General features: G+C 42.3%; 1 protein-coding gene across 7 annotated transcripts in view; it reads left to right on the forward strand.

The window, feature by feature from the left end:
- LOC141265403 (collagen alpha-2(VI) chain-like) overlaps positions 1 to 15,941 on the forward strand; it is a 704,763-nt gene that overhangs the window by 294,493 nt on the left and 394,329 nt on the right. For 5 of the 7 annotated variants that reach the window (XM_073678446.1, XM_073678444.1, XM_073678445.1 and 2 more), the window contains 4 exons: positions 9,147 to 9,191; positions 15,669 to 15,695; positions 15,768 to 15,794; positions 15,875 to 15,919. In XM_073678446.1, coding sequence (XP_073534547.1) covers positions 9,147 to 9,191; positions 15,669 to 15,695; positions 15,768 to 15,794; positions 15,875 to 15,919 — 144 coding nt within the window. The remainder of the gene's footprint in view (positions 1 to 9,146; positions 9,192 to 15,668; positions 15,696 to 15,767; positions 15,795 to 15,874; positions 15,920 to 15,941) is intronic. The other 2 variants (XM_073678448.1, XM_073678449.1) reach the window with 1 other exon arrangement.

Here is a 15,941-nt window from a genome sequence, read left to right on the forward strand (position 1 = left end):
ATGCAGTTTGTTGCGCAATTTCTCCTGAGTTAGCAGATACCCCATATGTGGGGGAAAACCACTGTTTGGGCATGCAGCAGGGTTCGGAAGGGAAGGAGCGCCATTTGACTTTTTGATTGAAAAATTTGCTTGAATAATTAGCGGATGTGCCCCTGATGTGCCTAAACAGTGGAAACCCACCACAAGTGACACCATTTTGGAAACTATACCCCTCAGGGAACTTATATAGATGTGTGGTGAGCACCTTAAACCCCCAAGTCCTTAACAGAAGTTTATAACATGGAGCCGTGAAAATAAAAAAATCAAACTTTTTCCACAAAAATGACGTTTTAGCCCCAATTTTTTATTTTCACAATGGTAAGAGGAGAAAGTGGACCCCAAAAACTTTTGTTCAATTTCTCCTGAGTATGGCAATACCCCATATGTGGGGAAAATACAGTGTTTGGGCGCACGTCAGAGTTCAGAAGGGAAGGAGCACTGTGTGACTTTTTGAAAGCAAAATCGGCTGCAATCGAGAGCTGCCACCATGTCGCGTTTTGAGAGCCCCTGATGTGCCTAAATAGTTGAACCCCCCCCCCACAAGTGACCCCATTTTGGAAACTAGACCCCTCAAGGATTTTATCAAGGGGTATAGTGAACATTTTGAACCCAGAGGTACGACACAGAATTTGATGACATTAGGTCATCATATTGAATAAGCTGTAATTAGTCTTCAGCGCAAGTGCTCGCTACTTGAGTTTGCATCAGGTACTCAGGTATGCACCATGTATCACGTGTGCTGAAGTGAAATGCACGAGTGCCCGCCCACATGTTTGACGGTTATTAGACACCCCAAAAAAAACATGCGGGGATCGCTCGTGCATGGCAGGCAATCCCCGCGAGTTTTTTTTGGCCGCGAAGCATATGGGGCGGAGACTCGAGCACCCGATACAAACTCAAGTAGCGAGCACTTGCGTTCAACACTAGTTGCCATATTGTAATTTTTTTTAATTTTTTTTATTTATTTTTTTTACTGTTGAAAAACAAAACAACCCTAACCCCAACCCTAACCCCAACCCCAGCCCTAGCGTTTATTTTTTACGCCGTTCCTAGTGTGGTATAAGTGATTAGACGACCTTATTCTTCGGGTCAGTGCGACTACAGAGATGCCAGAATGATATCGGGTTTTTATGATTGACAGCTGTCACACACTAAAAGACACATATTTTGTAAAATCTAGTTTTTGCATCGCCATATTTTGAGAGCTATAATTTTTCCACATTTTGGCCAACAGAGTCATGTGACAGCTTGTTTTTTGCGGGATAAGTTGACGTTTTTATTGGTGCCATTTTCAGGCACATGACATTTTTTGATCGCTTTCTATTCCAGCTTTTGGGAGGCAGAATAAACAAAATACAACAATTCAGGATTTTTTTTTTTTTTTTTATTCTACTCCGCGTGTGGTAAAATTGATGAGGTAGCTTTATTATTCGGGTCAGTACGTTTACAGCGGTACCACATTTATATCGTTTTTCTATGTTTTGGCGCTTTTACACAATAAAAGCTATTTTATAGAAAAAAATATTTTTTTGCATCGCTTTATTCTGAGAGCTATAACTTTTTTATTTTTCGGATGATGGAGCTGTATGGCAGCTTGTTTTTTGCGGGACAAGATGACGTTTTCAGCGGTACCATTTTTATTTATATTCTGTAGTGCCGGCGTCCCTGCCCTCTGCTAGGCAGGGACGCTGTTCCCCTCACCGCTCTGCTCCGTGCCCGGCGTCCCTCTCCCGCTCTGCTGGCAGCGCGCGCTCCTTCCCGGCCACTGTGCTTAGGGCGTGCGCGCGCGCCCTCCCTCCCTCTTAAAGGGGCCGCGCGCGCCGTCCTAAGGAGTCCCCGGCCAATGACCGGAGGACTTTACCATATATAAGGCACCTCCTCCAAGATGGAGGTGCCCGAGCAATGTTGTTGCACCGTTCTACTCTGCTTCAGCCCTCAGGTCCCGTTGCCAGTTACCTGCCAGATTCCTGCCAGCTTGCTGTCCTAATCCTGCCTGATTTCCTGTTACCTGCCTGCCTGCCTGAGGTCCGACGGTCTGCCTTACAACTCCGGTCAGTCTGTCTAAGGACCAACTTGCCCGCTCACCTGGGAGCGCACATCAGCTACCTGCCTGCTTGCCTGAGGTCCGACGGTCTGCCTTACAACTCCGGTCAGTCTGTCTAGGACCAACTTGCCCGCTCACCTGGGAGCGCACATCAGCTACCTGCCTGCTTGCCTGAGGTCCGACGGTCTGCCTTACAACTCCGGTCAGTCTGTCTATGGACCAGCTTGCCCGCTCACCTGGGAGCGCTTCTCCGCTACCTGCCTGCTTGCCTGCCCGGAGGCTCCGCTGTCGCGTGCTGTGACCACCAGCTATTCCAGAGACTCTTGCCCGCTCACCTGGGAGCGCTTCTCCGCTACCTGCCTGCTTGCCTACCTGGAGGCTCCGCCGTCACGTGCTGTGACCACCTGCTATTCCAGAGACTCTCGCTTGCTCACCTGGGAGCACACATCCTCCATCTGCCTTGCTAGCCTACCTGGAGGTTCAGCCATCACAGGTCGTACCTACCCTTTACCTAGAGACTGCCCCGGTCACTTGCCGTGATCTCCAGCCCGTTCTTCCAGAGACTGCCCCGGTCACTTGCCGTGACCTCCAGCCCGTTCTTCCAGAGACTGCCCCGGTCACTTGCCGTGACCTCCAGCCCGTTCTTCCAGAGACTGCCCCGGTCACTTGCCGTGACCTCCAGCCCGTTCTTCCAGAGACTGCCCCGATCACTTGCCGTGACCTCCTGCCCGTACACCCAGAGACTGTCCCGGTCACCTGCTGTGACTGCCTGCCTGGTCGCCACCCGCTCCCTTACAAGGACCGCCCCCTTGTATAGTAGCCCAGAGGTTCTGCCTCCCAGACCCGTTACATATTTGTTTTTTTGATCGCATGTTATTCCAATAAAGCATTGTTTTTTGCTTCATTTTTTTTTTTTTATCGTGTTCACTGAAGGGGTTAACTAGTGGGACAGTTTTATAGATCAGGTCGTTACGGACGCGGCGATAGCAAATGTGTACTTTTATTTATTTATTTATTTTCAGAATAATATTTATTGATGGGTACATTATATTTTTATTTTTGGTGGATTTTTTTTATTTTTTTTAATATTTTTACAATTTTTTTTTTTTTTTTTTTTCACTTTCTGAGAGTTTTTTTTACTTTTTTACTTTGTCCCACTCTGGGACTTTCACTTTTTTTATTCTGATTGCCTGCATAGCATAGGGATGGAGCACCATCCATCCCTGTGCCATGCAGGCAGTCAGCGCTGCACAGTGAGAAGATTGTTTGGTCATGCACTGCGCATGACCAAAAAAATCTTCCTGCTGTCTGGTGACCCGGATGTTGTCATGATGACATCGGGTCATCATGGCAACACCCGGGAAGCTGCGGCAGACAGTGCTGGAGCCTGGAGGAAGAGGTGAGTATTGCGAACTCCTCCCCTTAGCCACCTCAATGCTGCGACCGCTCCCTGCACATTGTCACAGCTGACACCCGGTACTATCAGCTGACACCCGGCGGCGATCGCGCCCGCACAGCCTGTGTGCGCGCGCGATGACGTACTAATACGGGTCAGGCTCTTAAGTCCCAGGGCACAGACGCGTATTTGCACGTCATGGGCTTTAAAGGGGTTAACAAGAATTCTTAAAGAAAAACAGTTTCTTCTGAATTCTTCACAATGTGCCTGCTTGCAGCCGAGTTAAGCAATCTGTGACCATCACCAATTTTAAGTACAGGTGAAGAGATCAAGCATCTCACAGAGCCATCTTTACAGCCACAGGCCATGGGGACAGAATACTTCATATAGTACAATAGGTGCTAATCAAACAGTATAGTAGATCACACTGTCACATATAAATAAACCATATATAGACATGGGGATGGTCCAAATCACATTTAAGTCACCATATAAACCCCATGATTATCAATGTAACCCTAAACGGCATTGCCCCAATTGGAAAGAATATCAAACTTATCTCTCCCTTCAATGGTGGCAGTGTTCAAATAGTGGCACATTCCCTTGAAGCATGGCTCCCAGTTTTTATTTAATGACAAATTAAAGACACACGGCCAGGCTGACAACCGAAAACATGTGAACTTGACCTAATAAGATTTTTCAAGTCACAATGTTGCTCCTTTGATAGCATTGGATTCAAGGTTACATCTGACCACTTTGCAGAGTTGTTTTAAAAAAATAAAATACATTTCTTGCAACATATATTTTGAAGACTCTGCAACAATAGTACAAACGATGTTACTTTCTGCTCTGCGCTTTGGTTAAAGCCATCATTTCAATAAACATGATAAACTTTAGTTTCTTGTTTTTTTATCTGGAGTTTCAATTTCAAAGTCTACAGGTCCAGTTTGTCTAACAACCTTATAAAGGCCCTTGCCACATTGCCATCAATTTATTTTCACTGCTATGAAGAGTAGAACCTTATCCCCAACTTTAATCTATTTATTTCTGGCATGCTGATCATACCATTTCTTTTGATAGCTTTTGGCTTTATGTACATTATTGTGAGCTACCTCAAACAATTTCATTAGTTTCTCTCTCATTTGTAAGACATGTTCAACCACATTTTTCTGATGACCAGTTTTACCTTTCCATACTTCTTTGATAATATCCAAGAGTCCTGTGGGTCGTCTACCATATAACAATTCAAATGGGATAAATCCTGTGGATTCTTGTGGCACTACACTGTAAGCAAATGACAAAAATGGCAACTATTTGTCCCAATGTTTTGGATCATTGTGTGCAAATTTTCTAAGCATATTCTTTAAGGTTTATACATTTCAGTCAACCTTTCTGTTTGTGGATGATAGGGAGTAGTTTTGAGGGGCTGAATAGCCAGAAGTTGATAAACTTCTGACAGGAAAGAGGAGGTAGGCTATGTGCCCATGATGCAGAAATGCTCCGGATTTTTCCTGAGCGTTTCTGCATCTTCCTGGCAGAAAAAAACGCATGCGGATTGTACATGCGTTTTTTTCTGCCAGGGACTAGCGGAAGTGAAGCGTTCTTCACATGCATTTCTGCATGCGGGTTGAAAAGCTCTTTCCAAGCGATTTTAGCATCACTTGGAAAGTGCTTGACAGCTTGGTCACACTATATAAATCCATGCAACCGGCATGGATTTATATAGTGTGACCCGAGAGAATGGTAAAAAATAAATCTATACTTACCTTCTGATGGCCCCCTGTGTTTCTTTAATCGATGCATCTCGGTTTGCCGGCAGCTCGCGGTGCACTGAAGGACCTGCCGACGTCAGCGGTCGCAGGACCCGTCACATGACTAAATGACGTCACGGCAGGTCCTTTTCAGACCATCGTGAGCTGCTGGCAAGCCGAGACACATCGCTAAGGAGACCGGGGGCCATCAGAAGGTGAATATAATGTATATATTTTTTTTTTTTCTCCAAACCGGGGTACCATCCGCACATTGCAGTGATGCATATTCCATGCGGTCCAATGCAAGTCAATGGCGGCGAAAGTGCCGCGTTTACGCAAAATAATTAGTAGTGCTGCGGATTTTTCCGCAAAGATAATCCGCAGCGGAAATTTAAGCAGCATGTGCACATGCGGATTATCATTGGGGAACATGGCAGACCTTCAACCAAGCATTTTTTTAAGCGTTTCTGCAGCGGAATTGCAGCTGCGAAAATGCTTAAAAAACGCATAGTGGGCACACAGCCTTAAAGTTAGTACTTTGATCAGTCAGGATATGCTTAGGTAATTCAACCCTGCTAAACACATTCAAAATTTCTTCTGCAACCCTTTTAGCAGTAACTGTTCGCATTGGAATGACCTCAGGGTACTTCGTGTCATAATCTACAATGGCAAGTATAAAACGATTACCTTTAGAACTTCTCTAATGGGCCAATAATATTCATACCAACAGTATTAAATGGTACATCAGTTACTGGCAATGGTATAAGTTTTGCTTTGGGAGGGACAGAAGCAGTGTACTAGCATACTGGGCAACTATGACAATATTTGGTTATTTCACCATAAACTCTAGGCCAGTAGAACAGATACAGCACTCTTGCTAAAGTTTTTTCCATAACCCAAATGACCAGCAAAAGAAACATCATGTGCTAATTTCAGGATTTCTGATCTAAACCTTTTTGGCACAACCAATTGTTGTACTTGTTCCCTGTCTTTGGCTGAGTAAACACTCTATACAATGTTATTATCAACTACAAAAAAAGTGAGCAGCTGGTGGTTACTTTTTTCCCCACCAATTCACAATTCTTTAAACTTTTCTCATATAAAGTATATACATTAATATATTGTTTATGCTTATCTGCACTATCAGTGTCCCACAACCCAGCATTTATATACTTGCCATCCTTGGAAAGTGTTTTCCTGAAGAAATCCTGCTGTACTGAAACATTCTGATGCTTAGGTGGTGGTTTCATAATGTCCTCATGAAATTTGACATTTTCCTCAAAAGTTTCAGATTTCTCTTGTGCCTTAGCTTGAGCTCTAGTAGTACCAGCAGACCAGACAAACGAGCTTCTCCCATTATCAAGTCCTTGAATCCTGGACTAGTTCTACCACGGATCACTGGTACTTGTAGTTCAGGAACAACTGCTGGCATGGTAAAACATTTTTCATCCAACTGCAGTTTAATATTTGAAGAGGAGTAAGTTTGGTATCTCCATGAACACAAGTAATAGGTATTTTGGGTAAGCTCATCCTTTGGGTTACCAAATGTTCCTCTACCAAGCTTAGTTTACAGCCTGAATTCAGCAAAGCATCCACAGAATATCTTAATTAGAACTAGTCGGATACTCACTGCAAGAATACAACGATGCATATGTTGGACCTTCTAAGATCTTTCTTAGACAAAATTTACCAACATGTCCTTTTTCATAACCGATATAACAAGTTTTTCCACTTTTGTCTGTTTTCAATGGGGTCCTGGTGTCTGGACTTCTTACTTAAAGAACATTCTGGACTGTCTGGATATTCTATTTGGAGCTTTTTGCCAGCAGAAAGTTCTCTGCTAATGAAATGGCTTTGTCAGCATTTTTGGGTCTATACTTTTTACCGCAAACATTAACATCCGCTGGGAGAATGTGTAGAAACTGTTCAAGTATGATTGCTTCACTGATTTCTTCACGGATTTAGCGTCTGGTTACATCCATTTCATATATAAGTCTTGGAGGCGAGTAAAGACCTCTCTGAGATTATCTGTTTAGCAATATTTGAGTTCCCTGAACCTGTCTGTACATTTCTTCACTTGTGTCATATCCCTTTGGGATCATTTCTTTAACCAAATCATAGTTATTTGCATCCTGTTTATTCATGTAGCTATAGGCTAGCTGGGCTTGTCCAGTGAGATATGGTGCCAGTCTCACTACCCACTGCTTCTAAGGCCACGGACAGGTACTTGCAATCCTTTCAAATGTAGTTAAAGATGCTTCAACATCATCTTATGGATTAAGTCTTGTCATGCGTGGATTTTTCCAAATTGACATAGTTACAGGTGGAGAATGAGGAGGTGGCAATGTCTGCTGTTCCCGGTTTAGTGTTTGGAATAATTCCCTCCAGTTTTCATCCTGACGTCGCAACTCTTCACTATGTCTCCTGGCTTCTTCTGCTCGTCTTGACAGCTTGAATCTGCTGCACAGTTAGCCAATTCAGGAGATCAGCAATGCTCCCAGGTAAAGGCTTTTCAGAGAGCTCAGCAGCACTTGGATCTTCTGCAGCACCAGAAGCTCTGCGTCATCACTTAGTGCTGTTTCTTTAACTTTAGGTCTGGCACCTTGACTTTCCATACCTTTGAGCTTATTGGCAGCAGTTTGTTTCTTTTGCTTTAATAGACCAGGAACAGGTCTTGTACATAAGTCCTTATATTTGCTTTAAATGTGAGTACTTGGAGCAATACTCAAAAAAATATCCCACTGCAGGCACCATATGTGAAGCATAGGATTTTCAAAGATGACAGTCTTTGATAGATACAAAAAAATTAAAAGGAGTTTATTTTAAACAGTCCTTTTCCTCAGCAAAAAAGTAACATTAAGTATAAATCCATATTTTGTTTAACATAATCCTTTGTTGCTAGCCTGTTACCACTCCATTTACCATGCCCACAAAACAAACCATCACAACTATCCACACTGATTGCAGTAAATTGTGACCCTTTTATACACATGGAAACTCCCACAATTCTTTGCAGTATTCACTATATAAGACCAGAAAGCTCCTGGCCCATCTCTTATAATGTCAGAGCAGATACACCTGCTGCAACTGGACTAGTGCAGGTAAGTGATTTTGTTGTATACTAACACTGGTATTTAAACAGATTGTTATACAATACATATATTTCCATTAGTATTGATACATTATTTCTAGCTGGTAACACAGAGAAGGAAAAGTAGGCGATAAGACGCTTTAACATAGAAGCTGTCAGACTAGGACAAGACATGTACCACTACCAGGTTTAAAAACACAAAATGATTCCACTTCACACATTCCAACTTAAAATCAGATAAGACCCTATTGAGCCTTTTTTTTGCTTCCCAGCTCTCCCTCCTATTAGCTATGCTGAGATAATCTTATAAATGTGCCCCCGCTGTGTACTGTCTAATGGCTGTGTCTGACCGTGCAGGAACATGGTCTGATCATACCACATCTCCTGGGCAGGGGAGGAATCAAGAGTATACAGACATTACAGCAGGGGATCACAGCAGATTCTTTGTGCGGTAATGTAAGTTTTTAAACAGGCAGTGAAATGTTTTTCCTTTCAGAAACCAGCAGCTGTGATCCCCCTGCTGTAATGTCTGTGTACTCTATTGCTTCCTCTTGCCTGGGAGATGTGGTCTGATCAGGTCATGTTCTGCAAAGTTGGACACGGGAACATTAAGATTATCCAGCATCAGAACATTTTTTTTTAACACATCCAATTGTGGAACTTCTTTATTTTCCACAATATATTCATTTGTGTACTTTATCTTTGGGACAACTCCGTTAAATACCATTCCTAATATGGTATATTGTTGAGTTCAATCTAATATTCACGGCAAATTGTTTAATGAATGTTTGGAGTTTAATCCTATTTTAAAAACCTATTTTGCAGGGTGATCTGGGTATCGAAGGTCCTATTGGATTTCCTGGTTCAAAGGTACAGTGCATTTCGATATTGGGTTTAAAATCATTAAATTAAATGTACTCACACTTAAAAAAAATTGCTTGTTTTTTTTTAGCCTCCTTTATTTAACCCCTTCACGACCTTGGGATTTTCAGTTTGTGTTTTTTTTGCCCCTTCTTCCCAGAGCTATAACTTTTTTTATTTTTCCATCAATATGGCCTTGTGAGGGCTTGTTTTTTGCAGGACGAGTTGTACTTTTGAACGACCCAATTATTTTTACCATATAGTGTATTGAAAAACAGCAAAAAATTCCAAGTTTGGTAAAATTGCAAAAAAATGCAATACCAGTTGTTGTTTTTTTTACCATGTTCACTAAATGCTAAAACTGACCTGCTGTTATGATTCTCCACGTCATTGAGTTTGCAGGTACCAAACTTGTATAGTTTTTTTTTTATCTAAGTGGTTAAAAAATCAAGTTTGTAGAAAAAAAAAAATCACCATTTTCCAAGACCTATAGTTTTTTTTTTCGGGATCTGGGGCTGGGTGAAAACTTTTTTTGCGCACTGAGCTGATAATTTTATTAATACCATTTTGGGGTAGATATAATGTTTTGATCTCCTGTTCTTGCATTTTATAGCAAAGCTGCGATGACAAAAAAAAGTAATTCAGACATTTTGATTTTTTTGTTAAGCCATTTAACCGATCGGATTCATTGTTTATATTTTGCTAGATCGGGCGATTCTGAATGCAGCGATACCAGAGGTGTATTGTTTTTAATTTTTTTATTTTGAATGGGTCAAAAGGGGGGTGATTTGAACTTTTGTTTACTTTATTTTTTAAAAACATTATTACACTTTTTACTTGCTTCAATAGTCTCCTTTGGAAACTTGAAGCTGCGATATTCTGATTACTTGTGCTACATATGTGTAGCAGAAATGATCATCTGCTATGAACACCGGCCGCTATGCGGCACTCAAAGCAGATCGGCAATGACAAGCATGGGGGTCTCCTGTTGACTCCCAGTTGTCATGCCAACCCATCAGCGCCCCGCAATCATGTGGTTTGTGACGCGCTTTCGGCACGCTCATGTTAAATGCCGCTGTCAGAGATTGACAGCGGCATTTAACATGTTAACAGCTGCGGGTGGATCATTATTCCACCTGTGGCTGTTAAAGGCGCATGACAGCTGATCAGATCAGCTGACATGTGCTTGAAAAGTGGGCTCAGCGCCAGAGTCCGCATCAAAGGGAAGGGAGATGACCTATGACGTACATGTAAGTAATAGGTTGTAAAGGGTTAAAAGGGACCTGCAACCAGGACAAAAGTTGCCAGTTTTTGCTAGTTTTTTTATTCCTACTGCCATGCGGTCCACAAATATGAGCATTTTTATTTATTGCTAACTTTTATGGTCTTTCCCAAGGTACTATGGCTCACAGGATTTTCTGGTAGCATGTCTTTATCATCCAGTGAGCCACACTCCCGTGGTAAAAACTATTAAAATTAGCTATCTGTAAAAAAAAAGCCCATATCTCTGGAACCCAATGGCAAATTAAAAAAAAAAATTAAATACAAAGGGGAGCACTGGAATAACATAAAAACAAAGCTGAAAAGGGCCGCTTTTGATTAGGTGAGAGGTCTCTTTAACAATGGTACAGTGGTATCTCAGATTTTAATGACCTCAGGTTACAATATGTTCAGCAATGGTCTTTACTGGACCCTTGTAACGTGAAATGGCAATTAATTTGCAATAGCACAGGCAGTGCCAATCTGTGGTGAATGTAATTAAAGATAAAGCAAATACATATATGCATTTCAATGGTAAAACAAATTTAGCTCTCGTACACATGTGTGTGTATATATATATAATACTCACACGCATGTATACACACATACATGTATATGTACAGTACATACATATCTATAATATAACGGGAGATGCATGTCTGTCTGAAGCCTTTACAGACTGTGCAAGCGTGACAAGCCTGCGCAGTCTGGCTCCAGACAGAAGCACGCATGGGGCCTTTACAGATAAGGAGTGTGTATGGCGCTGGAGATCACGGTATGCGTAGACACTGAACGCATACAGCGGCAGAACAGGACACAGCAGCACTGGAGCACAGGGAAGAAAGGGGAGTAGAAGTGGTTTTTTTTTTTGTATGTGTACAGTGTGAAAGGGATGAGGGCTGCCATACATACCAGGATTGGGGATAAGGGGTGCCACGCATACCAGGATTAGGGATGTGGGGGGCCATGCATACCAGGATTAGGGGTACCATCCATACCAGGATAGGGATGAGGAGTGCCATGCCTACAAGGATTTGGGGGGTGAGGGGTGTCATGCCTACAAGGATTTGGGGGGTGAGGGGTGCCATGCCTACCAGGATTGGGGAGTGAGGGATGCCATGCCTACCAGGATTGGGGGGTGAGGGGTGCCATGCCTACCAGGATAGGATAGTGGGGATAGGATGCTGGGGACAGGATGGGGCAGCACATACCAGCATGGGAGACCATATACCAATAAACATGCTTGCCACCCGGGCGTAGAACTAGTATGTATATATGTGTGTGTGTATGTATATATATATATATATATATATATATATATATATATATATATATATATATATATATATATATATATATATATATATATATATATATATATATATATATATATATATATATATATATATATATATATATATATATATATATATATATATATATATATATATATATGTATATATGTGTGTGTATATATATATATATATATGTATATATATATATATGTATGTGTGTGTATATATATATATGTGTGTATGTATATATATATATATATATATATATATACAGACACACATAGTGTGTGTGGGGGGTGTCAGGGAGGGGTGTGTATGTGAAAGATATTTTGGCTGTCATTAAGATTTAAAAACAGATAACACAGTAGTTTGACAATAAATGGCTTCACCTAACCAATAACCATGAGTGAAGAAAAAGTGTTTTGTTATCATTCATATTCTTTGAAACAAGGCCAAGAAATCAAAAATTCTTCCGGGGTATGTAAACTTTTGAGCATAACTGTGTATGTGTGTGTATGCCATCTTTGTGCAGGCAGATAGTGGCGGTCACATTAAAACTGTATGTGCTCCTGTACAAAAATGGTGGCGGTCATTGAATCATTCTGCTTATCCAGCGGCGTGTTCACGACTGTGTTCCACTGGTGCTACCGTGCAAGAGGCTCGTACCTCCAGCAGTTTCCATATTGACACTCCTCACTCGGATGTTCCAATATGGTAGTCGACGAACTTCCGCTGCTTGGAGTTCTGGCATCTGGACACATCTGGACGGAACCGGATGTGAAGACATTACATGGTAAGCGTATGTGTGTATATATACAGTACAGATTTTTCTGTATTTTCAGGACTATGAAAATTGTACATTCACACTGAAGGCGTCAAAACTATGAATTAACACATGTGGAATTATATACTTAACAAAAAAGTGTGAAACAACTGAATTTGTCTTATATTCTAGGTTCTTCAAAGTAGCCACCTTTTGCTTTGATTGCTTTGCACACTCTTGGCATTCTCTTGATGAGCTTCAAGAGGTAGTCACCGGAAATGGTTTTCACTTCACAGGTGTGCCCTGTCAGGTTTAATAAGTGGGATTTTTTGCCTTATAAATGGGGTTGGGACCATCAGTTGTGTTGTGCAGAAGTCTGGTGGATACACAGCTGATAGTCCTACTGAATAGACTGTTAGCTGCTTTTTTCTTGCCATAATACAAATTCTAAGTAAAGAAAAACGAGTGGCCATCATTACTTTAAGAAATGAAGGTCAGTCAGTGCGAAAAATTGGGAAAACTTTGAAAGTGTCCCCAAGTGCAGTTGCAAAAACCATCAAGCACTACAAAGAAACTGGCTCACATGAGGACCGCCCCAGGAAAGGAAGACCAAGAGTCACCTATATGTGTGTAAATCTCTAATCTCTATCCTTGCTAGGCCGAAAGTCTTTTCCGGATAAATTCAATTAGATCACGTTGAGCTTCTTTAGCCCCAACCGTTCCCCTCCCAACCGGAGTACCTAAACCTAATTGGCCCCAGTACCGTGAGTGAACAGTAGAAGTGACGGCCCTGTTCACGTATGCAGCTCCTCTGCTTCTGCTGGCGTGACTTTCCTGGGGCAGCAGTCTCTCAACTCCTCTCTGCTTGGCTGTTGGAGGCAATCTCTCGAGCCTTGGGTAGGGGGGTCCAGACCTCGTCTGTCGACGGGCAACATCGGGTTCCGCGAACTCACTCAGCACCGCAAGCAGATTCCGAGTCTCCCCAGCAGGCACAGCACTCGGGTCACATCTGTGAGGGATCCGGAGCTCTTTTACCAGTGCCTCTACCTCACAGGCCTCTGGCTTAGGCCTGCCACACGGGGCTTCTCAGCACGCAGGGAACACGTCTGCTCCTTTCTGCTGCTTGGCACCAAAAACTGCTCAGGCTTGGCACGCTGGCCTCTTATCTCCCGGAACTCCTTCCTGGAAGTCACCTGATCGGGTCCAGCCTCTAAATCTGCTCTCCAACTTCCCTTGCATATCTTGGTTCCGCTTGACTGTCTGGCCAGCAGATGGCAGTCTCTCTCCATCTTTGAAACACCATGTAGGAGTTCTCTTACAAGCTCTCTCGCCTCTACTACACTGGCAGGACCTGCGGTGACGTAATTTAGTCAGCTGATGGTCACGCAACCATCACCTAACCACTGACGTCAGCGGTCGCGTGACCATCAGCTGACTAAATGATGTCACCGCAGGTCCTGCCAGTACACCGCAGGCCGCCGAGGAGAGAGGACACAGCCGCCGGGAGGAGACCGGAGAGGTAAGTATACAGGTTTTGTTTATTTTTAACTTTTTTTTTTTTTTTTTTCACTGCGTGGTAGCCAGGATGAAGAGTTGTAGTCTCCTCTTCATCCTGAGTACCACTCACACCGTGATTATGCCGCAAATTCGCAGCCATTGAATTTAACTGAAACGCAGCAAATCCACATATACCTGTGGGTTTGCTACTTTTCAATGTTCCTCAATGGGCACAAATTTGTGGCGTAATCGCTGTAGAAATGGTTATGCTGCGTTTTGCAACGCAATGCGAATTTGGCACGCTAATTAGCGCATCATGTTCCCCGCACATCTGAATCCACATTGCTTTGCACGGCAGACTGTTTTACAAGCATTTTCGTGGCCACAAAAATGCTTCAAGAATGCTACGTGGCCTTATGAGTGGATTTTACCAACAGAATTTCATCACAAGCGGAAAATTCACAGTTAAAAATGCATATGAAATTTTAGCACGTTTCCACTTCAGAAATACAATAAAATGAATGTTATTTGCACATTACTGCTAAGTTTTGTCAAAGCCACATAACAAAAAAGTATCAAAAATAAAGCAGCTTTATTTAAAACATGATTGACGGACAAATACAAAAACTGCAAGTAACCTAAGGCTGTGTGCCCACGAAGCATTTTCCAACGCTTGGGAAACGCTTGGTAATCCGTCCCCCATGGTCCCAAATGACAAGCCACACTGTCAATGCCCATGCTGCGCTCAAAAATCCACAGCATGTCCATTAATTTTGCGGACGTAATCGCCGCCATTAACTTGCATTGGACCGCGTGACATCCACATCACTACATGTGGATAAGCGGATATCACACGGTTCAATGTGCGGAGGGTACCAAGGTCTGGAGGAGAAGAGACTCTCCTCCGGACCCAGGTACCATAGAAACTGTAAAAAAAAAAGAATGTAAAATAAAAAATAAAGGTTATACTTAACTTCCGATGTCCTCCCGGTGTTTTGTCCGCTCCGTCCGGTCTCTTGCACTGCTCGCGCTGTTGTGAAGGACTTGCCATGACATCATTGTCATGTGACCTGACCCATGACTGAATGACGTCACCGCAGGTCCTTCACACCTCCGCAAGCAGTGCAAGAGACCGGACGCGGCGGAGATAACACTGGGAGGATATCGGAAGGTAAGTATCTTTATTTTTTTTATTTTTTTTTAACTAACTTGGTCACACTACTATAAATCCATAATATACTATACTATATAGTGTGAACAAGTTGTCAAGCACTTTCCAAGTGATGCTAAAATCGCTTGGAAAAGCGCTTGATAACCCGCATGTGGAAATGCATGCAAAAAACGCTTGACAAGCGCTTCTACCTGGCAGGAAAAACGCATGTAAAATCCGCATGCATTTTTCCTGCCAGGGAGAAGCGGAAAAAATATACAGCATTTCTGCATCGTGGGCACTTAGCCTAATTTAGCTGGTGCTGAAAAACTGCAGAGAATCTGCAACATCACAAACGCATCAAGTACTCATTCATGTAGGCTTACAAGCTTTTAAAATCACTGAAAACTTAGTGCTTCTGTTGCAAAAAATTATAAATCTAAGTAAAATCCAGGCTGGATATGCATTTTTGTAATTCAGTTGTGCAATTTGCATTAAAATATGCATTTGTTTTAATAAAGGGCTACCCTGGACCGAAAGGAGAACAAGTAAGGTTAAATTATATATTTTTATATTAACCATGTTCTAAATAATTGTCTAATAACTGATGTCATTTATAGGGAGATTACGGACAGCCAGGGATGAAGGTATGATTTACCATAACTGTATAAAATAATTTTTAAATAACTTAAACATTAATAGTTTTAATACTTCACTTTCAAAACAGGGAGATGCTGGAAAACATGGATACAATGGGGCAGTAGGGGAAAAGGTAAGATGAAACAAACTCGTAC

Source organism: Phyllobates terribilis, unplaced genomic scaffold, assembly GCF_046119375.1.
Source record: "Phyllobates terribilis strain yellow unplaced genomic scaffold, ASM4611937v1 Scaffold_4__5_contigs__length_816908805, whole genome shotgun sequence".
Classification (NCBI taxonomy): Eukaryota; Metazoa; Chordata; class Amphibia; order Anura; family Dendrobatidae; genus Phyllobates; species Phyllobates terribilis.